General features: G+C 42.1%; 1 protein-coding gene across 2 annotated transcripts in view; it reads right to left on the bottom strand.

Moving 5' to 3' along the window:
- FSTL4 (follistatin like 4) overlaps nt 1–26236 on the bottom strand; it is a 240491-nt gene that overhangs the window by 148833 nt on the left and 65422 nt on the right. For both annotated transcript variants that reach the window (XM_069772285.1, XM_069772286.1), the window contains exon 4: nt 15007–15255. In XM_069772285.1, the coding sequence (XP_069628386.1) occupies nt 15007–15255 (249 nt within the window). The remainder of the gene's footprint in view (nt 1–15006; nt 15256–26236) is intronic.

The following is a 26236-nucleotide window of genomic DNA, read 5'->3' as shown; positions in this document are numbered from 1 at the left end:
CAGCCCAATGCAGAAAATCAAAAAATAATAAAAAAAAGACAAAAAGAAAAAAAAAGACAACAGTTTTACTGAAAAAGCAAAAAGAAAACCTTTGAATAATTTCTATCCATTAGGAAATTGCCATCAATTTAAGAAAGCGGAGAAATCTGACTTCAAAAATCTGCCCCAAATCCCATCAGGCCAGAAAGGGTATGCATTTGGGAGGCAGCTGCTCGGGAGGAGCAGGACTCCAACGGCTTCCCTGAGCTCGCTGGGGCAGCCCCGCGCGCTCCCCGTGCCCACGCCGCCTCTTGCAAAGGAAAATGAAGCCTTTCAGTTTTAAAAGAGCCAAAGGAATGCGCTATAACCGATGAGCCCAAACCTGCAGCCTGCAACCTGTGCACATTTCTAAAGTGAACCCAAAGTAACTGCACTCTGATTTTCACCAAGTCATTATGTAAAATAAAACCCAGCTGAAAGCCAGTGTGGGGCCACAAAATGCCTTCATTATCTTTCAGTCCTGTTCCAGTAAAAAAGCCGCCAAAATCTCATGGGTTCAGAGGGGCTGAGGTTTTTGTCTTAACAGCCTTTTACTTCCACAACACTGTACAGCTTCAGCAAGATTTTCTGCCGGTTTGTTTGGACCTAACAAGCTATTTTACCATTAAAACAAAACACAATGTGTCCAGGAGTATTAAACATTTTCCACAAGGCCCTATTTTACAGTGACTCCAAGAATGACAATGCCAAATTACGAGTCCAAGACAAATGTCTTCCAGATGTGGAGCTCTTCCGAAATGCTATCTGATTTGTACCTGCTGCATTTAGATAGGTTGACCCCCGAGTTTCTGCTTCTGGGAAACTATTCTTACAAATAATTTTCTCCAGAAAACGGCCACATATCTCACATGCCTACAGCAGGGTGAAGAATAAAAGTCTGATGATAAGCATTGTACGGAACAAATGGGAAAGTAATGGGCAGCCGTGGGATGGAGAGGTGCAGCGCTGTGAGCGTGACTTCCCCACCACGCACCCGCGCTCCAGGTACCATCCAGCCAAGCAAATTGCATGAAAACTGTCCAGCATCAGAAACTTGCAGATGATCAACGGCTTCAGCAGCCTGACATTTTGTTAACACAGACTGCTCCAGTCTTGGGACAGAAGGGACAAACGCAGGAGGCAGGAGGGCGATGCCAGCTCAGTGCAGCAGGAGCGGCCACGCGGTGCCGGCACAAACCTGCCCCTCAAACAAGGGCTGCGTTTGTTGGAGTGCACAAACTGAATAAAACCAACTGACTCTAGTTTAGAGCATGCATTTTACGCTCTAAATAGTAAATATTCCGTACTCCAGCCTCCTTTCCTCCAAGCAGGCATCCCAAGTGCCAACTCACCTACAGCATTGAGCCCAAGGGAAAGAAGAGCTCCCTCACCACACACCGGGGCGATAGCTCTGTACAGCTTAAACCATGGAGTCTTTGGGACAGAGATGATCGTCCACGCTGAGCGAACAGAAATCTCCACCCCCCGTGCAGGAGCACCCCTGAAGCCCCTGCCCAGAAGGACCGGAGAGCGTAATGCCCACCCCACGGTCCCCCACTGCTGCAGCCTTTTGCACAGCTCACAGCGAGTTCCCAGCACTTGGAGTCCTTGAGCTGAGTGGGTATTCATGGCACTTGATTTTTTTTTTTTCCATGTTATTCTAGAATTCAATACCCAAACACTGGCATATGAAAATAGCGCCATGGCAATTTCTTTCAGACCGTTTTACAACTCAAGCCAGAGGAACGCAGCAGAACCCAGAGTACAGTTACACTTTGAAAGCCTTCACATTACATGGGACACCCCAAACAAAAATACTTATTTCTAAATCTTTCCCTCAGAAGAGCCTGAGCACAGCTCTGATCCAAAAAAAAAAGACCAACTATCAGAGGTTCCTACAAGCCCACAAAAGATTTTGCTATTGCTACCAGTTTACCTGCAAGGCACCCAGATGCTATGGTGAGGGATAACTATCCACAGCTGGTCCAGCTGTCTATCAGTCTTTGACTGAGTTTATTCACAGACAGGTTCTGAGAATCATATTGCCAAACAAGATTTGCTTTAATTGGCTACATTGGTCCTCCCAGAGGAGCACTAAGATGGGGCTTCCACAGCAAGTAACTGCAAATACAAAGTTAAATCTGGTTTTCTACAAATATACAGGAACATTTGCTTCCTGGCAACATTCCTGTTAGTAAACCAATTTGCTAAATATTCATAAATAGGAAACTAAAGGGCCATGGATAGAGCCAAAGAACTTATACACAAAATATTCACCACAAATGTTTTTTCACTGTATTTGGCTTGCTCAAGATTTAATGGAAAAAAACCCTGTAATAACACCTGGCATTCAGCATTGTGGCTTCCACTGGAAAACCTCTGGTGAGAAGATCGGATGGAGTTAGAGAAGGGTGCCCAGGACTGACCCACGTCCGCGGGGTCCTTGCCCGTGCCCTAACCCCGCAGAGAGGAACCACGGCAGGGCCAGGGCACCAACACCTCCTCCAAACCCCACCGGTGAGCTGCCGTGCCAGAACAGCACAGAGGTGACAATGCCGCTACGGCAAAGCCTTGCCTGAGCTCTAATAGCAAAGCAAAAGCCTTGAGTATATGTTGGATACACCCAAATTCTTTCCCTTGAGCTTTTCTACATTTTGATCGCAACCCTCTGAGCAGGAGAAATAAATAAAACCCCACGAAAAGTTCAGATATTATTCTGAAATAATTTAAAAAATAAAATTCCTCACATTATTCCTGAAAAGTGGCTGCCTTCGCTAAACTCTCACCTAAATTGCCGGTGTGGCAGATAAAAAGCAAGCAAGGAACGAAAACTCTGACAGACCCTGAGAGGAGATTGCAGTCATTGCGGGCAGAGACAAACCCCATGCATTTTACATGGCGAACCTCTTACAGGTGAACCTTTGTTTAGGCCATCAAGCTGTTTTCAGTGAAAACAACCCTCACTCAAAAGGAAAACAAATGTCTTCCTTTGGACTTGTCACACCAAAAGGCTTTTTACTCGGAAGGTTGCATTTAAATATAATTGTAAGCAAGCAAGTTCCTCGCTCTACATTGTGCGGTTCTTTCTTCCTCTGAATTTTTAACTGAAAGAGCAGAAGAGGAATGAGCTGTGGTTTTCTCCATCACACGCCTTCATTACCTTGGGGATTTTTTTGTTCAGCAAGATCATTATGAGATGAGGAGGCTGCAACTGCATTTGCAAACTGCAATATTTCCTTCCCCTTCCAGAGCCCCAAACCCAAACATGGGGCAACTCTTTATGCGAGTACAGCAGCCAGATGAGTTTCAAAACCTGCTGTCCTGCATACCAAGGACAGCACAACTCCACGCTTATAGACATGATGCACCACGATCACACCTCCACTGACCACTACCTGTTGCATCCCTGCTCGGGCACAGGGATTCTGCATTCCGTAGCCCCAGCCTGTGCTCCTCCTTCACCCCTGCAAAACCTATAGGAGAAACAGCACATGCCAGGGGATTTTATAGGGACAGGGAGCCTAGAATTAGGGTGATTTAACAAGAGCTCCAATAGTCACTTCTACGACCTTGAGAAAGTCACTGGCTCTCTTCTAGACTGCAACTCCTTCCCTATAATGGGTGGATTACTATTTTCCTGGCATGCAAGGGTGTTGTGAGGTCTAATTCATTAATCTTTTTAAAGCATTCTAGGACACTTTGATGGAAAATGCAAAATACTATCAGTAAAAGCCTCCCATTTAAATCTCACCTGGAAACCTTCCTCTTACTCCTTAATTTGTGATTGATCCCCGCTCGATTAGAGGTAATGGGATTTACACGTACACTCCAGCAGCAGAGCAGACCCCACAGGAAGGTGCCAGCGCCAGCGATGGTGCTAATTCACATGAAGTAGCCAGGCGATCGGTACCTGCAACTCAATGAGCCGCGGTTGGATGCTGCATCCCTGGAACGCAGAGTGACCACCCAAATCAGTACTGGGCAAAGGGATGGGACACAAATCTCTCCACTACCGCAGCGTCCATCCCTACACAAACGCTGCAACGGTTGCACTTCCAATTAACTATGCACTTTAGGATTGAAATTCCTCTCCGTGACTCAGCTTTTTACCAAAAAAAAAAAAAAAAAAAAAGTTTCTACTCAAAGAGCCTTCGAGTCACTAGCAGATAGACCAAATCTGAAGATCATTCATTAGCTCACTATGTCAAGTTTTAATGTTCACGGGAACAGTTTCATTTCACATGGGCGAGGGAAGGCAGATAACCTCACCGCCGGCACTTCATGCGCCTCCAATGAGAATACAGCTTCAATACAATATGCAAAAAACCAACCGGGGAATTACAAAGGGCTTTATCAGTACCTCGTGCTGCGAAGCTCTGGCAGAGTGCTCATTTTAAAAAGTATTCCTCTGACTTCACCACACCTCCGGTAGGATTCAGCCCTCTTGAGCATATTAGCAAAAAGTGCCTGTTAAATCCTAGAACGCAGAGGCAGGAAGGCTGCTGGAAGCTGCACCTGCTTTTTTCCTTGCTGTCACTTAATTGAATCTGCAGCATCCAGCCTGTTGGTATTCCCCAGCACTCAGAATTTCAATTTGCTCCATGGATTTTTACACTGAGCACCCAGAAAAATTAGCATTTCTGCCGAATAGCTTTTAATCAACTATTCTCAAGAATCAGTCCTTTTTATCTTTAAAGCACTTCTAAATCTCCTTGCCCGAGTCACCCCTAGCCCTAAAATTTATTCTATACATTCGTTTTCATCCTTTCAGTTTCCAGCATCCTTTACCACAATCTAATTGTCTTAATCTTTAATGCTCATCTCCACCTTTTAACGTTTTTGGTTTTCTTTTTAAAAGCAATCTCCTGGTCTCTCTTAGGGTTTGTTGTTTGTTGGTTGTTGCTTTTTTTTTTTAATTAAAGTTTTCCCTGGCCTCTGTCTCAGCACAGAGCTGGAGATGTCCTATGGAGAGTCACCTGGCACCAAACTGAACATTACCTCTCCTAAGGTTACTTGTGAGGCCCTTAATTAAATCAGTAATTTTTCTCTGAATACAATTTATGCAATTTTAGAGAAATGAAGGCAACTTCTCAAGTGTCACAAGCACTGAAGAGCTCAGCTCCTGATTCCTGTGGTCACCCATTAGCCGACATACCTAATTCTGAAAGAATCCAAATTCTTAGGGAATATTCCCAGCATTTTTTTACTAGGGGAAAAGAAAACATTCATGGTTTTAATTTTCAGTCTAACAATGTCTCACAGGAAATCTGTTCAAATTACTTGGCCTTTTTTGCAGCAGCGATTTCATGCCAAACTGGGACTTGGTTTCTTGCAGAATTACAGGGGCTGCCAGGAAAGGCAACCGGCCCTGGGGAGAAACCCCAACCTAGGAGAGAAATCACAATGTAGGATATTCTTCACATGCAACTGAACTAACCATGCTGTGTATCTCAAGTGATCTGTGTGCAATTTCCACAGGTACCTCCATGCTCTGAGGTCCAGGCTCGGCACTTGCTCCCAAGCAAGCCGAGGCAAGCTCTCGCATAAATCTCCCAGCACAGAGAAATATTTTGCTCTTCATGGTCACAAGGAAATGAAGCTCTAGGATATGTTCTCCATAGGCGACATTTTGCATATACATAAACTCCCCGTCTCTTGAACCACCATCCTTAGTTTCCACCTGATGCTCTTCTAGGTGGAAGCACTTAAAGAGCATTCCAGTAACGCTGAATTACTGCGGTTCAGCACTGAAATTTGAAGGTTTTCCAACACAGAAAACACTTGAATTAAACGGCAATAGGAATTCTTAATCTCCGCCGGTGAAGAAAGTATAAAACCCCCTATTCTCTATTTTTATGCAATATTTGTTTTTCTTCACTTGAAATTACTTAGGTAACACACAGCATGTGCAATCCTTCCCATCCACTGGGAAAACCACAGATGTAGACACTTCATAGAATCATTTAGAGGTTGGAAAAGACCTTTAAGATCATCGAGTCCAACCATAAGATTGATTCCATTAATTTTTGATACAAGCCCTAGAAACTCAACTGAATCAAACTGTAATCCAAACATCCCTTCATTAGGAGTTTGAGTAGGAGTCCAGATACAATGCTGAGTGCAGCCACAGAGTATCCAGAATGGGGTTCAATCCTTCCCAATACTCAGGTATGCTTAGATCACCAATTTTACTGTTAGTTCCAGTCAGAGTCAATGGGAAACAGCCAGGAGTGCTTTGCTAGCAGCTTGGTTAGCTCAGCATTTCGTTACACAAACATTGTCCGTGCATGTGCCCCAAGTGACACCGAGCTGGGGGACAGTCCTCCCCATGAGCACCCCTCAGGAAACTGTATTCTGAAATTTAAAGCTTGACACAATCATATTTTCGTAATATTGACACATTAGAAATCCTCCAAATTACTGCAGGAGCAACAGAAGAGTTAAAAAAAAAAAAGACATAAGGGGTAAAGAAAAAGAAATGTTGTTGTTGTTGTAGTAGTGATGGTCTAAGAATTAAAATGTGCACAGGGTTTACAGGGAAAGGGGGTATCTTTTATTAAACTAACAACATTTGGAAAAAAAAAAGCAGGTAAACTTTTGAGCATCCAAGCTCTTTTCAGGACTATGAGAGATTCAGCAATGCAGAGGCTCTGTAAATGTGTCACTTTTTAATCATGATTTCATAATATTGTGCCCCACTTTGCTGGCATTTCTCTGGTTTATTCACCACCTAGAGTGGTTTGGAAAATTGCTGATGGAAAGGTGAGAGCTAATATTAAATTCAACAAAATAAAAAAGCAAAAGTTTTCTTTAATGTTTCCTACATAGGGTACTTCAATATTTAAAGTATGGTTTAAGCTCCCAAATTAATGTGCAATAAATATTAACCTGATCTGCAGATAAGAAAAGCGAGGTGGACACAGTGAGTCCAGGCTGCCATCAAACCATGACAAGCATGTGTCAGATGCAAACAGCACACAAAAATAGGTAAAAATGAAAGATAAACATCCCCTGACATACTGAGTCTTGTAGGCAAGCAGTACCAAAGTTTGCATAGGAACTCCAACTGGTAAATGCAAGCCACATCCCTGCGTCTCTTCCCACATCCTTTACTTTGATTCTCCATCCTCCTCCTCTGCTTCCATTCCCCATCACAACTGCTAAGGCTATGCATCAAAAGCAGCTTCATTATCACCTCTCAGCTTTCCTGAAATCGCTGCAGTGAAGGTTTACCAGTGCCAGGCTTTGAGCCGGCTCAGCAGATGCCACCCGAAAGAATAACGAGCTGCATCTCATTTCTCTGCCCTCAACTATATTAAGCTGCAACTCTGGATGCTTTAAACTGAGCCTGCCTCATGCTACCATTATCTTCCTCCATGCCATAGAGTTTTAGGCTGAGCTTTTCTATTTTCAAAGTGTAAACAGTTCCTTCAACCCCTTTCTTAATCACCTATCATACCCTCCTTTACATTCATGCAGAGCAGAGATTCCCAAACAGTGCTTGATGCTGGCGTGGTCCTCCAGCAAGGCAGACAGGCTGCATATTTCATTAACTATGGGCTTCTGTGACTGCAGTTCAACCAGTACACCCTAAATTATAAGGGGGAAAGAAATTAGAAAGAAGAATTCTGACTGTTTTGGGGTTTTTTTTTAAAGATGTTAATAGTGCTGCTGAAATATCCTTTAATTCCTTTGTTCACTAGTTGACACATAACATGAAACTGCTTGGTTTTATGGGAGATGTTATGGCCATACATGTCAAGACTGGCAACCAGAGAAGATTAATAGACTGGTCCTTAAATAAGATGAAACAGATAACAGCCACGAAACAAAACTGTTCACAGGGGCCCCAGTCATATGACCATTGTAAAAAATAAACTTTACACAATTTCATATTAAAAACAAAAGGCCACATTACAGTTACTCCTGCACTCCCCAAATGGCCATTGCCTCAAATTGGAGCTATAAAACCACCAGGAATGCTGGACAGGGATCACTTTAGATAACACCACTTTTTCCACTAGCTTCATCCATGGTACGTTTTCCCCCATTTCAGCTTTACCGACCGTATCTGAAATCTGTCACCAGTCTATGTAGAGTCGCAGCATCAGGGAAACAGAGATTTGTTTTTGGCAAAGCGGAAACAGGTAATGGCACCGCTGAGAGGAGTTACAGTGGACATAATTCACCTTTTGATTGATGTCAAATTTGGTGTCCATCGCAGTGCTCCAGCCCCGCTTTCCTTTGAACCTATAGGATTACCATTATGGCCATAAGGTCCTCAGCAAAGGCTTTCTATTACTAGTATGTATTAGGTCTCAAAGACTCTGTTGGTTTGGGGTTTTTTTGTTTGGTTGGTTTGTTTTTGTTGGGTTTTTTTTTCTAATTCTTACATGCATTTCTTCTTTGGGGACTTTTTGAGGGTCTTCTTTAGGACCTTTGCTAAGTTTGATTCTTCTTATGCTTAAACTTCCCACACTCTCTTCTTATTGGCATCTGATTTCCAATGAAAGCCCAAATGTATCGGGGACAGCTTCACAACTGACTCTTAGAGGGCCAAGATTTCCCTTCCATGAATTTCCATAATGTGAGGAAAGGTCGCATTAAAATGAAAAGGTCTTTTAAAATGAAAAATAGTCTTAAAGACCTTAGACATACTCCTGCAAAATTCCTATTACCAAAGCTAGAAGCAGACTGTCTCATGTTTGCATCCTCACATAAATCAGTGGAATTTCCATAATTTACCCCAACAGATTGATGCAGTCTGTTTATAAGGAGTTAAACTGTCAAACACATTTAAGAGGATTCAGCCTGAAAAGCCAGGTAAAATTGATCCCTCCCCAAAAGACAAAGTGGAGAGCGCTGAAAAAGCAGCATGGGAATAGCAAGGAATCCCTTTGGAATTCAGAGTCCTGAAGTATTCAGTGTAGTGAGAACTGTATCAGCCCTACTGAGAGCAAACACACACGTCCATTATATATAGCACTTATCTCTCTTTATAACATTTGAAATTCCTAATATATTTACATTGGACACTGAAATGATCATTATAGGCCAGACCTACATGTCAAAGATCCCAGCCTACTCCCCAGAGGGATTAATTGCATGCCTCCCAACAGCTTGGAATCCATCTCGCTGCCACCGAAGCAGCCTGTCAGCAGTGCTGCAAAGTTAAATCGGCAAATATTAATTGCCAGCTGGGAAATCTGCCATTAGTTCACACTCAGATTTTTTCCAGCTGGAAAGATAGAGAGTGTTAAATGGAGCAGATTTCTTTGCAGTCTGCAAACCAGCCGACGGAGAGAGTTTGCCTGTTTTGCAAGCACTAAGTGAGCAAAACATTCAACACCTTCTCAGAGATGTTTTGAGATGCTATTCTCTAGAACAAATTACTTCTGGAACTAACAAAGCACCGAACTAACACATGGACAACAAATAAAGTACAGAGGAAATAAACCACCACCACCCGAGGCTGAATTCATATCTACTCAAGATCACTGCAGTGATACGTTGCACAAGTTATTAGCCTGCTTGGGTTTGGGTTTTTTTCCAAGTTTGTAATTTATTTACATTCAAGCACAGAAAATTTTCTGTCAACATGCAGAAGATTTTCATTTTCCATAATTAGAAAGAAACTTTTTGAGAACTGGAGGAAAAAGATAGACGAGAAGTTGAAAATGAAAGATGCCATTTAAGGCCATGAAATCGTAAGATTATGGGATGATATGGGTTGGAAGAGGCCTCGACATTTAAACGTTTAGTGCAGGGTTAGACCAGGTTGCTCAGGGCTGTTCCCAGCCAGGTCTTAAAAGCCCTCAGAGATGGAGGTGGCACCTGGGCAGCCTGCCCCACCACTCAGCGGTCCTCATGGGAAAACCATCTCCTTACATCCAGGCTGAACCTCTCTCACTACAGCTTTTCCCCTTGTTTCTCATTCTCTCCCTGTGCAGAGTCAGGCTCTATGCTATATGTGCATAAATGTCATGTGAGAACAAGTTGTTCTCGCTCTTCCAATGTGTACACACACTTGCACGCATATGTGTACATGCACGCACAACCCAGCACATGGGCATGCACACTTTGGAAGACTATATAAGTTTATGGCACGAAATGCAACAGTGAAAGGCTCAAACCCAGCAGTGTGACTCTGTGTGTAATGGAGAGGAGAAAGGCAGGTGGTTTTCCACAGGGATTTCTTTCCAAATTCTGCACAAAATCTGTACAAAAATATGATTTATCATGGGGCAAGAATTGACCTTGTTTGAGGAATGAAATTACTGTCATATATTTGCTTAAAAGAAAAAAAATATATTTTACGCAATGGGACCAAATTATTGAAAAAATTACTACTGACATTTCAGGAGAGACTGGAAGGAGGAGGAGAACGGGACTGGAATACTAGACATGAACGTGCTTTATAGTGCCCCATCTCTCCACATAAAATTCTGTCAGACCTCATAAAATTAGAGCTTTAGTAGAAGTTGGATTGAATGGACAAAAAAAAATGAATAAAGTAATCAGCACAGGTACAGTGCATTTACATAATGGAAAGTTCAAGAATTTGGTCAACTAAGTTGGATTGAATTCATGCCAGAGCACCAACTAAATCTGACCAGCTGCAGTACAAAGCTGCTATACAGCCCAGCAAAAAAAGCTTAGCTTTTTATAAAAAGCCCAATACACCTGGATAAAGGGAGGATGTCAGAACCAGAGAAAATAAGGAATGAGCTTGCGCAAGCAACGTGGCTGCCTTCCTCTAGCAGGGGCTTGGCTGCTGCAGAGGAGCTTTAGGATTGCTTATCTCACAGAAAAGAGCAGGGAGGGAAAGAAAGAAGGGAAAAAATTACTACTAAATCCTGAAAATGGAAAAGCATGGCTCTAAACAGAAAGAATTTCTCTTAAATATGTACACTGCTAGAGAAGTGCATTGCTCCAATGTTTCTGGAGGAAGGAAAGAGGTAAGGGAAGAAAACTGTATCGAGTGGTGTATGCACAGCTTTCACTGGCCAAAAATGAGTGAAGAGATTGAATGGGTGTAAAAAGTCAAAAGGAAAAAAAATTAATGGAAGTAGAAAAAAGTGGACTACTGCTGTAGGAAAGCAAAGCATAGTCCAAATCACTGCGCTAAAATGATATAGCTGCATTATCCAAGGCATTTATTCAAATAGGAACGTTTCCAGGCCAACTGCTCATTTTGGACATCTGTGGGACAATTGTCATTATGAGCACAGATATCTTTCCAGTTTTAATGGGTAGTAGGAGTGCTTCTGGGGAAGACGAACCTCTTTCTTCTCCTCTTTGGCAAAGAGCAAAAGTATTTTATCCTCATGTATTTTGTTACCCAGTCAGAATCACCAACACTCAAATCAAATGACTATGCAAACTCACAAAACAGTGAAAATATATAAACCCAAAAAAACCTGCCCCATATAGAGAAGTCTTAAAATAGAACATTTTGCTATGGGAAAACCAAACTATGTTTCATACCAGCGAATACAACAGGATCAAGGAGAATTTGAACAGCTATGAGTAGGAGTGACATTTTTCCTGAGACCTCTGGATGTAGGACTTCTGCTTTATGGTATTTCCCTTTGGGTTCCAAACTTCTAAGTGAGGTTTTCCACCTATTTATCATTTTCTTTGTCGACTGAGAAAAAAGGGATGGCATTTCTATTTTTGTGCATGGCAGCACTGGGGAACTGTGCTGCACCAGAGGGTACAGGATGAAGCCTGAGGAGATCTATCCTGCTGGGACCTCTCATTGCCTCACCCACATTTCCACGTGCTCCCACCTTGGACGTCGTGTCCATTCACCAGCCCAGCCAGACCAAGCCTTGGGCAGCCCAAAGTCTGCACGCCAAGGACTGACACCCTCCGTGAAATCTTTCACAAACACAACGTTGATGCAATCGACCCACGTTTGCCGACACCAGAGGGCCGATGTCTCCGTGTGGCCCACCCTTACCTAACACATCTGTGTGATTTTCCAGATTGCTCTCAAAAAGACATGTATTAATTTCAAACAATGCCATGGGGGAATCTGGATGTCTGAAGGCACATAAGTTTTTTTAGCTTCTTAGACTCTCAAGGTTTCAAGAAGCCATTTCATTCTAGGCTGGGCAAAGGAGAAATTGGTCATTTGCCTACAGCCAAATTCTCTTCTGCTTTTCCTAATACTAATGCTACTACAGAATGAAATGCTAGTGAGGTAGCACAAATCAAGCAATGCTTCTAGACACACACAAGTATTTGCTATACACCAGTATTTACAAAGCACTTCACATGTGATGAATATGCTAAAAGACAAAAAAATCTTTCTCCAAAATACACAAAAGAAAACAAGATCTTTACTATTTGCTTTGTTATCTGTTTACCATGCATAGACCTAGCTCGGTCAAAGTGGAATCAGAGTATTTGACCTCCGTCATACTTTAAGGCCATCCAGTTTGTCATTGATAACTGGGTAAACTGGCAGAGCGCACAAATGCAATCTGCGGTGTCCCTCAGCTCTACACAGGGACTTAAGTCATAATTGAACAAGTCAACTGGGACAAAAAAAACATGAAGCAGCCCACTCATCAGCCTAGCTGTACTCAAATAATTAAACGATCTATTTGATAGAAAACAAACAGAAAGCATGTGACTATTGACAGATGTACACCTAAAATTCAGCTGAAACAATACATTTTGCACCTTTAAGATTTTTCTGCAGTCATAGTGTCTTATGCTTTATGTCACATTTATAATGTTGCTATAAACCTGTAGCTTAATTGCTTACTACAGTTTTCTATTTAAGAAGAAAACACTGTCATTCTTGACTTACAAATAGGAGACTAAAGTACAAAGAAATGAAAAGATACACAGAAGGTTACTCAGGAACTGCACTGCAGAAACGGGCTGAAGCCAAATATTCCTATGGAGTCCCACTCTGCGGGTTTATTCCCCCCTTAAGGCAAATTTTTTTTTCCTACATTTTATCTCTGCAGACAGCAGTGTGAAGTATTTTTTTATTTATTCATCTGGGAAGAGAAGTGAGTTTGTTTCTTTCTTCCCTTCCATAAAGCTGTTATTCTGCTGAAAAGCAGATTTAAGCAGTGCTCCGTGGCAAGAGTTTAAGGGTTACTTTAAACTGGGACACAAAACTACTACTTTCTGACATCATTTCATGGTGTGTTCAGGAAAGTATTCAAGCGTGACATTGTATCATTAGGTATAATACAGCCATTGCAGAGGCACTGATTACTGCAATGAGAACTCATTTTCTTTAACACTATATGCGATAAGGAATGAATAAAAACCCAGGCCAGAAGCATCATTGTAAAAAGGTGGGCTATGTACAAGAATGAAAAAACTGAAGACACTTTTTGGGGAGTCAGGGGAAGAAAACCCCCTGCATCAAGGAGGGTTGGAGGGCTGCTGAGCACCTCTGAAATTAAGATTTCCCCTTTCTTTGGGAGGTTTCTCATGCTGCAGTCCCATCTGCGTCTTACTCAGGGATGGAGGCAGTTTCCAGCCAGATCCATGCCCTGATTTGAGTCGATATCCAGAGGCAGAAACACCAGCACTAGGAGCAAGGCACAAATGTCCTTTTTAGATGCTCCTTTTTAAAGCGACAAGCAAAAATCCCTCTTCACCTTGACCTGCTCATGTGATGTCCCTCCAAACATGCCTTTAGGTGACTCCTTTCCATGATTAACTTCATACAAGGTCTATTGATCCTAGACCTAATTACCTGCTTTGGTAAATTTAGAGTGTGTCTGTGACAAACTAACCCAGCTTAGCTGGCGTTCACCAAGTCAATCCTCTGACCAGCCCCTCTGTCCCGTTCACAGCCAGACCTCCAAAATAAATGAGACTTTGCAATGCTGTGCAAAGCAGTGCCTAGATAGCTCTGGAAATTTTGGGCTGGTCTCAGTCTCTGGGCCTCCTCTGAGGCACAAGAACAGTAATGCTTTTCTATCTCCAAAGGGTATCACAAGAATATATTAATAAGACTCTTCAAATGGGCTCCTGTTTCTTAAATAGGCTCTTCTAGCATCATGTTAGTAAATGAGAACCTGTGATGGATAGCTCTGTATACAGCCAAGCTCCTCAGGGGCTCAAGTGCCCAGTGAGCTGAAGATAAAGGAATTATTTTCATATTTGATCACATAAATGTCACTGGATATATTTGCAACAACCCACTCAAATCTTTCTGTAGGTATACGGAGTCACATTTGACAATGACTTTTCAAGATATACTCTAGTGAGGCCTTTATAAGGCCTCATTAGAAGAAAATAATTTACAACTTCTTCTACTCCCTGGCATTTTATCACACACTCCTGCTCCTACAGCCTCGCCCAATTTGTGACAGGATAGTACATGGCATACAAAATATTAAATGGAAAAGACATGGGACTCCATCCCTTTAATGATTTGGTGCAATGATGATAATGAAATTTGCTATTGAACAAGTAAAACAGCTGAAGATGTATGCATCCTACTGGTAACCAGAACTGTCTTTAAAATAATTTTAAACTCTGTTCTGGCAGTACACTTCCCGCTCCTCCTACCTCATCTAAACAGCTCCTTTCCTTTGCCTGTGTCATTTGCCTGAGTAGGTTTTTGTTTCTCATTTTTGCAACAAACTTTTAATAACACCATATACACCTTTTTCTTAACACCTTTGTCTTGTTCAAAGCCTTACCAAATGAATTGGATTGTAAAAAGTTATTACACTGGCAGTTGAAAGTACTGAGTACACAATGCATACAGTGTTGTTAATTATTTACCAGTTTCCAGTCTGATTACATTTTGGGTGGTGATGACACTCAGGGGCTTAATAGCTGCATAAAACATCGTGTTATGTTCTACAGTGTCCTATAATAAATCATCCTTGAAAAATTTATCTCTTAGAAATAAAACATACTGTTCGGCCATTATTCAGGATTACAGTAAGATGAGTGATGAAAATTCTACAGAAGTATTTATTTTTAATGATGCCCTACCTTTGAAGAAACAGTCCTTGCTGTGGATAATGTAGATTTTCTTTCTCTGCAGACAGGAGGCTTGATGCAGTTGACAATGATTTTCATAAAATTTGCCATCAGATCCACACACGGGCATGTAGCTGGACTTGCAGTCTTCTACACATCTGCACTCGGGCTGATTGGTGTCCTTGTTCACGACACACTTACTCCCCCGGCCGCAGTACTTCTTCTCACATGATGCGTGCAGGCCATCCTGCCCATAAAGCACTGGGAAGAGCAGAAAACGTCAGGGTAAGCAACATGTACCTAACAGACCATACTTGTCTCTAGTAGCAGCACAACCATGACAGAAGCAGGAGGTACAAGGTTTCAGACACAAAAAGCACACCCCTCTGAAGAGCAGCAGTTTGAAGAGTGTCTTCACGCCTGTGTTCCCAGACCTCCCAGCTCTCACTCATTACAACTTTAAGTGCGTGCTGAAAAAGCTTTACTGAAAAAAGTGATGGACGTGTGGCTGTTTGTTCTTTTAGCCCTTTGCTAAAAATAATAAAATCCAGCAGGAGTACTTCAGTGCCCAAACTTTGGCCATGACTTACATTTAGAAGGCGATTCTGAAAACCTACACTTCTCCAGCCACAAAAAACTCACAAGGAGCTTCATTTTGGGGCAGCAAAGAGCCCTAAGTGCCAGCACTTCAGCTTCTGTACTGGTGTCCGCATTCAGAGTCTAACTTCCCCCCATGAGCCAGAAGCAGAACATCCCCAAGGCTACAATTCACACAGGTTTCAATGAAAGCTCAGACAGCCAATTGCTGAGAACTTTTGAAAAAATAACCCCCAAGAAAGACTATCACTGAAGTCAAGCAAATATTACAGGAAGATGCTTCTTGCTGTAAAACCGACCACCAGTATCTATCCCTATACTCTGAATGATGACATATAATAAAAAATAACTTTCTACTACTTTTAAGAATTCATTGGATATAATATTCTGAACTTTACTGTACTATCTGCTGTTTGATACTATTAAAAGGCTAAGGAAGTTGCCCTTGTGCTATAACATTTTCTGCTTCTGAAGTTTCCTCACTTAAAGGCTTACAACAGAACATTATTATAATTCATACAGGACAGGCTACTTCCAAACAGGCCACCACTCAGAGCAATAATTAGCATTATACTCAAAGAAGAGAGTTTCAGGAAATTAGATTAGTCTATGCTAATTGGAGTACACAAAGTTGAGAATTACAAAGGGATGCTGCAAAAGGCATAATTAAAGCAGGAATAAACATTTTGTAGCGCACAACCCGCTGCCAGCCTTGCACAGCCTTCCAACAGCGGCAGCCACCGGCTGCACCAACACCAGTGACTCAGTCTGGACCAGCAAGACAGTTTGGAAGCAAATCCCTGTTGTCTACATTTACCACATGTAGGTTTGGCTCTTGGTGAGGTTTTGTGTACGCTAGGTTTCAGGGGAAGCTCAAGTGGAAGCATGGCTCCAGATGTGCTCCAGTGTCCAACAGGACAAATCCTGCAGCAACTGTAGCATCACAACATCCTCCAAAATGCACCCAGGGCTCTTCCCTTCAAAGATTATTCAAGTAGCAGAACAGTTCAGCCTATCAGAGCAGACTGGATCTCAGCCAAAGTCCCCTCCATCACATGTAATGGAGATGTGAGGAGCATCAGCACTAGCTACTTCAATCTACTAGTCCTTTTTTATCATAACCTTTGTTAGCTAAATTCCTTGCTAACATCAGCATAGGCCCTGCCTGCCCAGCGTTTTATGCCAATATGAAATGCCTCAGTGTTGAAGCTACATGTCATCTACTAGTGATCAAGGGGTTAAAGCGTGTGCACAAAGACAAGCAAGAGTTTCTACAAACCCCCATTTTTCTTGGTCTCCATTAAGCCTTTGTTTTTATCACTGTAAATCTGAAAGGGAAAAAAATCTGTTATTGGAGGATTAACTATTTGACTCAATAACTCATTAAAATTCCTCCAACTTGGCAAGCTAAGAAATATTGACTTTTCCTGACTTGTAATAAACTAGAAGGTCAAAGCATCTCTAAGCAGTGCAAAAAGTACAGTCCCTGGAAGGAGTATCTGAATATTCTCTATTTACTTTACTAATTGTTCCAGAATTTCTGCAAAATATCCTCGGGAATATACATTTTGTGACCGCCAGGAGACCTCGCTGCCAAGGCCATCTGCATTTATGGCGTCTGCTGTAGATCAGAGTGGCACGAAGGCTCAGGGCTTGAGGAACACCTGGCCAAGCATCCTCCTCCTCTCGGTGGCAGGATCTGCACCTGTACAGGCACTTGGCTTGTCCCTCACAATGTGCCTCAAAACATGTGTTTTGCAGACTGCCGTTGATCCTAAAGATATTTAAAAAACAAGATTCGGGAGCTATTGTTGTCTATATAAATGTAATTCAGATACAACTACGGCAAAGCCCTTCCTGTGCTGTCTTGATCACTAAAAATTGATCTCATACCTAGCATCAGCCGAGGACTGCACCATGCATCCCGCTGAAGGTTATTTCTGTCTCCTTGTTCATGGTGGGCTGCTCCGATTTAATGCACCAGGTCACATCTGCACCCTGCCCCAACAGCTACCGCAGGCACCAGCAGCAGCAAAAACCCTTTTGGAGCCTCAAGTATTTTTGGTATTTTGATTTTTAATATAAACTCAGCATTACTGGCGACAAACACTATTCCTATTGCAATGGAAATTTTAAGTTTTTTTAATGATACAGCAAAGATTTGGTTAAGCATCAGCTTATAAAAAGACAAAATACTTCAGCTTTTCTACATCCACCCTGGTTACTATGGAGAACCCACAGAAAGCCTGTCTACATTTATGCCCCATCTGTTTTGTTCACAGTTTGGTTTATTCTATGTTCCCAGATGGACAACTCCTGTTTAAACACACCTAAGTTGGGTAAGGGGGTAGGAAGGATATCCTGCAAACAGCCAGAAAGGAAAGAAAGATTCACATATCAGGGAATCCTGATGTGCTTCTACTAGTCCAAGTCCTCTGAAATCTATGAGTCTGCAAGCAGAGCGTTAACATGGGATGCCTTTGCCAGAACCTGATAATGTTGATAGCAGCTCTTTAATTCAATTACTATTTGCGTAATCCTTTGAAGAACTAAAGCTCCCAACAAGCACACTCAGCCACACAGATGGACCCTCCGCCCGGGAAGGACAGTAACAGGATGTGAAACAGAACGGAGCCAGTGGAAACCAAGAGGAAAGAAGGTATTTGACTGTAAAAGCACTGCTGTCTTTATCCAAGTAATTAATTAATCCAGAGCAGCACCACGCACCACAGAAATTGCATCAAGGTGCCTCCTCCAGTTGATCCCGTGGGCAGGCACGTGAGCTGGGAAGAACACCATGTAGCTCAGCAGCATGAAATGCACCTGCCATTGCTATTTTTTTGGCATATTATTAGAAGTGACTGAATTCCCCGCTTTTACAAGGATTATTAAAAACAGAAATTGGAAAGGTAATCAAGTGAAACTACCAACTAACTGCTCACAGTATTTATGAGCCCCACTGTACTGCATGGAAAAAGAAATAATTTATTTAATTTATTAGTTGCAAAGAAAGTCATTTACTTAGGTTAAAAATTGATCATCTTGCAAACCAAGCCACTTCTGAACACTAATTAAGTCTATCCAACATGGCTGGAGTCTGAGTTGTTACATTGTATTAAAGCCAGAAGGATGGAGAGAAGAAGCCCATTGGCATACATCCATGAAAACACTTGACTTCTCAAATTGGTTTCTGGCTGCCCCCGAGAAATTTGGAATTCCAGTGAACAACTGACAAAAGCTTGGTGCAGGCAGTAAAATAACTGACTTCAGGAATTTCATAAGGCTGGTTAACAGGCTGCCTTCATCTCAAAGCAAGACTTTAACAAGAAAATGAAGATGTTATTGCCACATTGGAGAATATGTGTCCTCTGGCTGCTCATTAATTCATGAAGACAGAGACCTCATCTACCTTTTACACACCACTAAATATGTTACAGATCAGACAAAGGCTCACAGACTTTTTCTTTTTACTCTCAAATACAACCCTATCCCTTACTTCAGCAAAACTCCCAAACAGTTCAAGGAAAGGTTGGGTTCACGACATGCACTGACTTCAATTAAGACCAAGCAGACAAACCCACCACACATACAGCAAAACCAAAAACCGAACAGCTCTATCATATTGCTACTCATAAAAAGTTGCTTATACACTGCAGAAATGTAAATTACTACATTTACATGTAAAAAGCCAGTCTGCCTTCAAATAAAAGTGAGCTCCTGCAGGCAGCTGGACATCCAGTTTTACTGTTGAAGGAAAAAGTTTAGAAGTCAGACTGGGACTGGAGCCAAAACTGGAGACTTTAATTACGGGTCACTAGAGACTGGTGTAACTGCAACTGCAAGCTTTTAGGCCAAGTCCTTCAAATGGCAGTAGTGCACCTTGCAAATGTTGTAACAAAAATAAAAATAACATGAGAAAAATATTCACTCTCTAGACTTAGTTTGTTACTTCCGTTAGGTAAACCAGTGAGGTAACAGGCTACCAGCTATTCAACCAGCATCTTGACATCAGTTTTCCAATATTTTTCCTTTCCCACATTAAATAATCTTCTGTGGTCTAAACCGTCACACCTGTAAGTACTATTTACTGCTGAAAAATACACGTTGCCTGTACATGCAGATATAGATACACACAATGCATACACACACAGGTGTACGTGTTCAAGTCTGTATTTACACACATCTATACACATACACAGATTACGCACGTTTACACATGACTAGACACTTCCCATACACTTGACTTGCCAAAACGTCACTTTTGCTGATGATACGAAGTCAGACGCTGCAGCACGGTGCCTTAAACCTCCCTTCCCCAGCACATCTTTAATGTACATCTTGAATAACTCATAGTTGGAAGTAACAAAAGTTCAGACGTGTAACTACCGCACCTGGCTTCTGTTCAGTTAGCAAATGCGCATGCTACATACATTGTTACTGCTGCAATAAAATAAGAAAGGAAACATAAAGGAGTAACTTCATAATAACCTGCTCTAGGAGTTTCTCGGGTTTTCACTGCATGCCTGTTATGAAAGTGGAGAGACAGAAAAGCCATGGTAAATCACCTGGAATAGGGGCATGGCAACAGCGCATTCATTATCTCTGTTACTAGCCTTTGGCGCTATAATTTATTTATTTTTATAAAGTAAAACCAGTGACTTATCCTGGAGAATAATACAGAAAATGAGATATGCTTCGAGCATACGTTTTGCTATGGATGCAAACTATTTTCTTTCAAGGTCCGGGAGATAACTCTGCGTGTGCGTACGTGTGTGCGCACCTTTGAGCGGGACGGAGAGGGACACATCAGCCTCGGAGGAGAAGGACAGAAAAATCAGTCAGTTTTACGAATTTAGATGCTCTACAGGAAACAAAGGACAGGATGATGTGGAAAGCCTCCTCGGAATAAAAACTAGCAAACTTTGCCAGATGGCCACATTATTTCATGAGGACTCTTGCAGAGTTTAAAAAACAAAACAAACACCAAAAGGAAAGGAAAACCTACTCTGGAAAGGAGTATTGCAACAAATAGTTACATACGCGACACCAGCACCAAGGGAACTGCTTAATCTGTGTCTGCAGTTTAGTATAAAATACAAACAAATTGGAATTGCTCAACCGAAGTTCAGTAACAACATGCAGTTCTTCCGCAAATAACGCCAAGGAAGCACTCAAAAATCATAGGAAAATTTTCTATATAAATTTTTACCTCTGAAAATAGGGATTAATGTTACTTGCTATATCTATCAGGACTATGGAATCCATTAGAGGTGATACCATGAAAAGGCATTTGAATATTTCAAGTAACTATGCTATCCTAGTATAATTAGCCTAATTTTTGCCCCATTTCAAATCCATTTAACCATTATGAGATCAAAAGCTTCATTAAATATTATTTTTGGATGGTATCACGGTTTATGAGGGTACTAACATGAGAAGAGAGACAACAGACGTGTACAAATCAAAAGATCCCGACTATGTAAAGCTTACACACAGATTACTGAGAAAGAAATACCAGCCAATATATGAGACCATATATATTTAGATTGTTGCCATGAAACTCTACATGCACAATTCGCTTGATTGTTCTCTTCTTGGAAGAGCTACTAAAGAGGCTATTCATAAAATTGCTCTTTATTAAATGTTTATCTAAAGCTATCTGTGATAGGTACTGCATATTGAAGGCAATTTTATTACATTACTTCTGTGCAGCACGTATAGATACAGACCTAAATCTGCTGGACTGCTGTGCTGCGCAGCTCCTGTTGGCACCATACCTTGCCCGGCATTTGCAGGCTGTCTAGCAGGTCCCCACAACCAGCCAGCCAAGAAACAGCACAATGTTAGCAAATGACCAGTATATTGCTTGCATTCATCAGAAGGATTTAATTTAACGTTTCCTTGAGCACCCGCACTTACAGCGTTGGGAGCAACCCAGTGAAGCTAAGTAGCAGTATGGTGCATGCATGCGTGCACACACGCGTTTTTTACTTGATCGTGTATTTAATTATGTCCATATTGCACAGTCCAGGGAATGCAGAAACTTTCCAGTATCACATCTGGAGGGAACAGATCACATTAGTACCTTGGTTTCTTTGGTAAAATTCCCTATCAGAAGAATACACTCTTCTGAAGGAAAGCTATGAAATTCCCATAGATCACTGCTCAAAACCAGTCTTGTTGCGTTTAATCTTGCTCATCAATCTTCTGCCTGCCCCATTCCTTCACTCTTACTCTCAGGACCAGCCTTACTCCTCTTCCTTGTTTTCAGTGGTCTTTTATCCTTTGACCAGCTCAGCAAGGCCTAGCACTCTACGGGCTACTATAAAAGACATGAGAAATCAATAGCGCGGTGTCATGCATCTTTCTGCTATTCTTTCAATGAAGTTTTCATGGCAGAGACTGCGAGGAGGTTAGAATCCAATAATGAAATAACTATAGATGACTGGCCTGTTTTCCTGGCGATTTCTCCACTACATTACCAGTGGGGTTGCTGGAGGCAAGCCGAACAGTCTAGGTCTTCCCAGTGGTCTGCATTATTACTAACCGTTAAACCTGTCCATTCACGTCGCCCTTTGCTCACTCCCCTTTCCCCCCGGTCGCACCATCCAAGGCTTTCCTCCCCAAGCTGCTCACACCTCCCCTGGCTCCTCCACCCTCTCCAGAGCCACAACTCGCCACGAGCCCAGAGTCCTCCAGGCGGTGCTACCCTCAAACCTCCTTGGCACAAAGCAGCAGTCTCTCACTTCCACCTATTTTTCAACATCCGATTCCAAAACTTTAACAATTTTACCCTCACTTTGACCATTTCTGCTTGGAAGAGGGTGAAATCCATAAACCAAGTACATCGGGCCATGCTGCGGTGGCAGGGGGACACGCATGGCCATCGGTTATCACACCTATGTAAAAGCGCAGGACATTTTGCAATATTAGCAGTGGTTCAAGAACAAAGGATGCCAAGGTTCCATCTGAGGGGTATTCTACAGTCTCACAGAAATCTCTCCTTTTTCTATTTTTTTTTTGACTCATTACTTTGCAATATGACTATTTATCAGAATATAATTGCATTTGTTTATTGTATGCCCATTTCCCCCTTGTATATGGACAAACCAAATGTTATTTCAGACTGGATAGAAAGATGTTTTCAGTTTCCTATTTATCTTCTCATTCAGTGCATCAGTTTATAAGGCTCACTGAGGAAAAAGAACAGAAATAGAAAGCCAGCTCATCGTGTTTGTCTCAAAAAGCCCCCATTATTCTGATCATTTATTTTTGGTTGGAAGAGGAATAGATAAAGAGCTTTTATAATTAATATCCATTCAGCTTCCTTATTGCATTATTCTTTAATTCCGCTCTTAGTTTAAAAAAAAAATCATCTGACTGGCACCAAATTGTACAAGTGCCACTGCACAAGGTTTCAACATGATTGATTATAGAGACCTCAGTCAGCGTCATCACAGCGATGCCTGTGTCAGCACTTCCATTAGCGTTTCCTTTTAAGAGGTGCACATCGCACATTTGAACCTTACAAATGAAGTCACATTCTTGAAAAACAATTTTAAAGCTATGTTATAGCACAGCCCGAAAATATAAAAAGAGGTAGAAACATCAGACTTTCACCTGTTTCCCTCGCTGCTAGAAAAGGAGGGAGGCTGGCACTGGGTACAATCTAAACATACAGTTATTAAATACCAGATCTTCCAGTAACTTCCGTATTCCACCTGGTTATTAGCATTACTTGGAAACACTTTGTGACGTGGAGGAACGGGCTTCATTCTGCTCCACCATCAGAAGCATTTAACTGTGCAAACAATAAGGGACAAATAGTGAAAATGTGAATCCACAGCAGAGCTGCCTCAATGAGCCCCTACACCCATCACACCTCCTCCAGCAGCCAGAAAGAAAATTCTCAAACCAGCCACTTTACCAAAGGGAAGCTCTTACCCTCAAAAGGAACTAAGCATGAGCCTGCAAATCCACCTCCAGGGACAACTCTGTTTGGTCTGTTCAGACAATAAATCTACGGGGTCTTTTACTGTCCCTTCTCCTGCCCCCTTCTCCCAGCCAGATTAATTTTCAAGGATAAAAGTTTCCAGAGGGAATCTATCAATAGTTGCATACATGTACAACTTGCAACACCTCTGTCATTTACTACTACGCATAAACGAAGGCAGACAGCTGTGTGAAAATTAGGGACTGGATTCATTTTGTGAGTCTATTTCTGAGCACTGATGTTTTTCTGTAGAAGTTGCCATTTGCTGGAAATAAATGGAGAGAAAAGGAAAAAAAGAGTATTAAAGCTATTTAGTTGTAATAGGGTTTGTGTTAGTGCAGGTGTTTTGTATTTGGGCGTTTTTTACTTCTGGCTGAAGTGTAATGCATGTTTGACTCATGGCTACTTTACTTGATTGAAGAGGCAGCCCCGGCAGCAGGATTAGTGGCATTCCTGCATCACATCTAAATCAGCATAAACTTCCTGCTGGAAACTGTTGAGGTTGCACAGTGTCTTTTCACATTTTTTTTTTTCCTAAGACATTTCATTTATGTTTTCCTGACTAGATGCCTCAGAGCCTCATAGATTACAAGCGTAGGAGCGTTACCATATAACAGAAGTGTGAGGCAAGAGCCAAACAGGCCCATTATAGGGAGAATTACAATCGCGCAACTACTGAACAAGGATGTATTACATCTGGGACACAGAAGAAAGGACGTTTTTATAAATCTGCTTTGAGCCACTCCTCAGAAAGGGAAATAACTGGTGGAGAGACCTTCTTACTGACTCCATGCAACCAAGTTGTTTGCTCATCTGCCTGCATCCCCTCTTGTAATTTTTAATGAATCATTTAATTTCAGTCTAGCAGAAAACTGCAGCATGTAAATAGTCTAAGGAGACAAAAGCCAAGGAAGGAGTCTGCAGCAATGGATCAGCAGCAGCTCAGCTGCTGCCCTCATGCCACCTCCAACTCCTCCTCCCTTGATGGTTCAGCTTTGCAAAGAAAAATAACACAGGGAAAAGCTGAAGCCCTGAGGAATATCAGTTTGAAGAGTGATTCACCAGCGCAGCATAACAGAAAGATTTCCTAGCTGTTGTCTACAACCCCCCTGTGGTCTCCAAGAGCACCACAGGTGACCTGCAGATCACCCAGAGCACTCAGCAGGATATTCTACATTTTTTATAAGTAAGGCTTTACCTGAAGTTTGACCTGGGTGTATGCTGCAGTGGCTGACATGGTGACTGATTTCCTTCTAGGTAAAGGGAGAAAAGTAATTCTGGCATACTACGTCCATGGTGATCCCTGTACCTACAAAAACCTTTACTTCTGAAAAGGCTTCAGAGGGACCCCAGAGGTGGTTAGTGGGAGTGAGGAGGAAGCAATGAACATTTTCCAACCGCCAGCTGTGCTGGCACAAGAGAGGGGGCTGGGACAGTACATACTCCAGCCACAAACCCCACCAGATACCCTAGCCATGACTTGGTCATTTTCCAGTTCAAGCTTCTTTGAAGCTGCTGGAACAATATCATGGAAATATTTTAAAAAGAAATCTCTGTGTGTGTGTGTATATATACATACATACTTTTTTTTTTTTTTTTTTTTTAAGAGAACCACTGCAGGAAAAGACCCAACCGTTTCTGACCATAAAATGAATCAAACCCCTCTCTGAATACAAAAAGTGGTGCCTCATCAGATGGAGCAAAGCACTGCTCAAACCTGCTCCCACCAGGTCTGGCTCACACACAGCTGAAATGATTTTCTTCACCTGCTCTAAAACAAAAGAGAAACTTGAACTTCAAAGAGCAAAGACCCAGCCTCACCCCCACCTCCTCCAAAGCTAGAGGTGAGATCTTTGCTCCTAACCCTCCATGCTGGGAGCCCTTCTGCCTAAAACACTGCACCAGAGAAATTAAATTCATAAACACGAGCGACAGGAGCTCTGCCTCCCTGCCTGCACTAAACATGGATGCGCAGGAGATCAGTGCATCCCAGCCCTGCAGGGCACGTCGCTGTCAGCATGTCCAGGACAGCGTCCCACCTCAGGAGGGACAGCAAGGAAAGGGGGTACAGGTAAAGAGCCAGTGCTTCACCAAGCCAGCGCTTCACCGAGCCAGCAGCCACTCCAACTTATGCCAACTACTTCATTACTTGAAAACCCACCAGCTTTCTGAGCCCAAAGGGAAGCTTTCAAAATTAGCTGGCTGCTAGAAAGGCAAATTGAAAAAAAAAACAAACAAAAAAACCCAACACGCAACACCAGAACAAAACACCAGGACTGCCTTTAAAATTAGAAAAGAACAGGATGTATCTTTAAAATATTATTTTTATATGCATTATGCAATGCTTTTCAGATAAGATTCATAAAAACTCTGTCAGGAACAAAGTATGTTTGATTAAAAATGGTAGCAAATCAAAATAAAACCAACATCTGCCAGCGGGACATTCACAAAGGCGAACATACGCATTTCACTGAGGCTGCAAATAACTCTTAAATGAACACGGTACTGCCAAACAATGGTGATCTGCTCAGCAACTCAAAGTCTGAACAAAGACTTGTTAGCAGTAGGTTGATGATGTTCTCAGACTGTTGCTCAAGTGAACACACAGAGTAAAAACCATATTCAGATGTGTGCATTGCCAGGCTGAGCCAG

This window comes from Haliaeetus albicilla, chromosome 27 (assembly GCF_947461875.1).
Source record: "Haliaeetus albicilla chromosome 27, bHalAlb1.1, whole genome shotgun sequence".
Lineage (NCBI taxonomy): Eukaryota > Metazoa > Chordata > Aves > Accipitriformes > Accipitridae > Haliaeetus > Haliaeetus albicilla.
The sequence above is the reverse complement of the archived record's forward strand: the minus strand, read 5'-3'. Positions and strand labels throughout refer to the sequence as shown.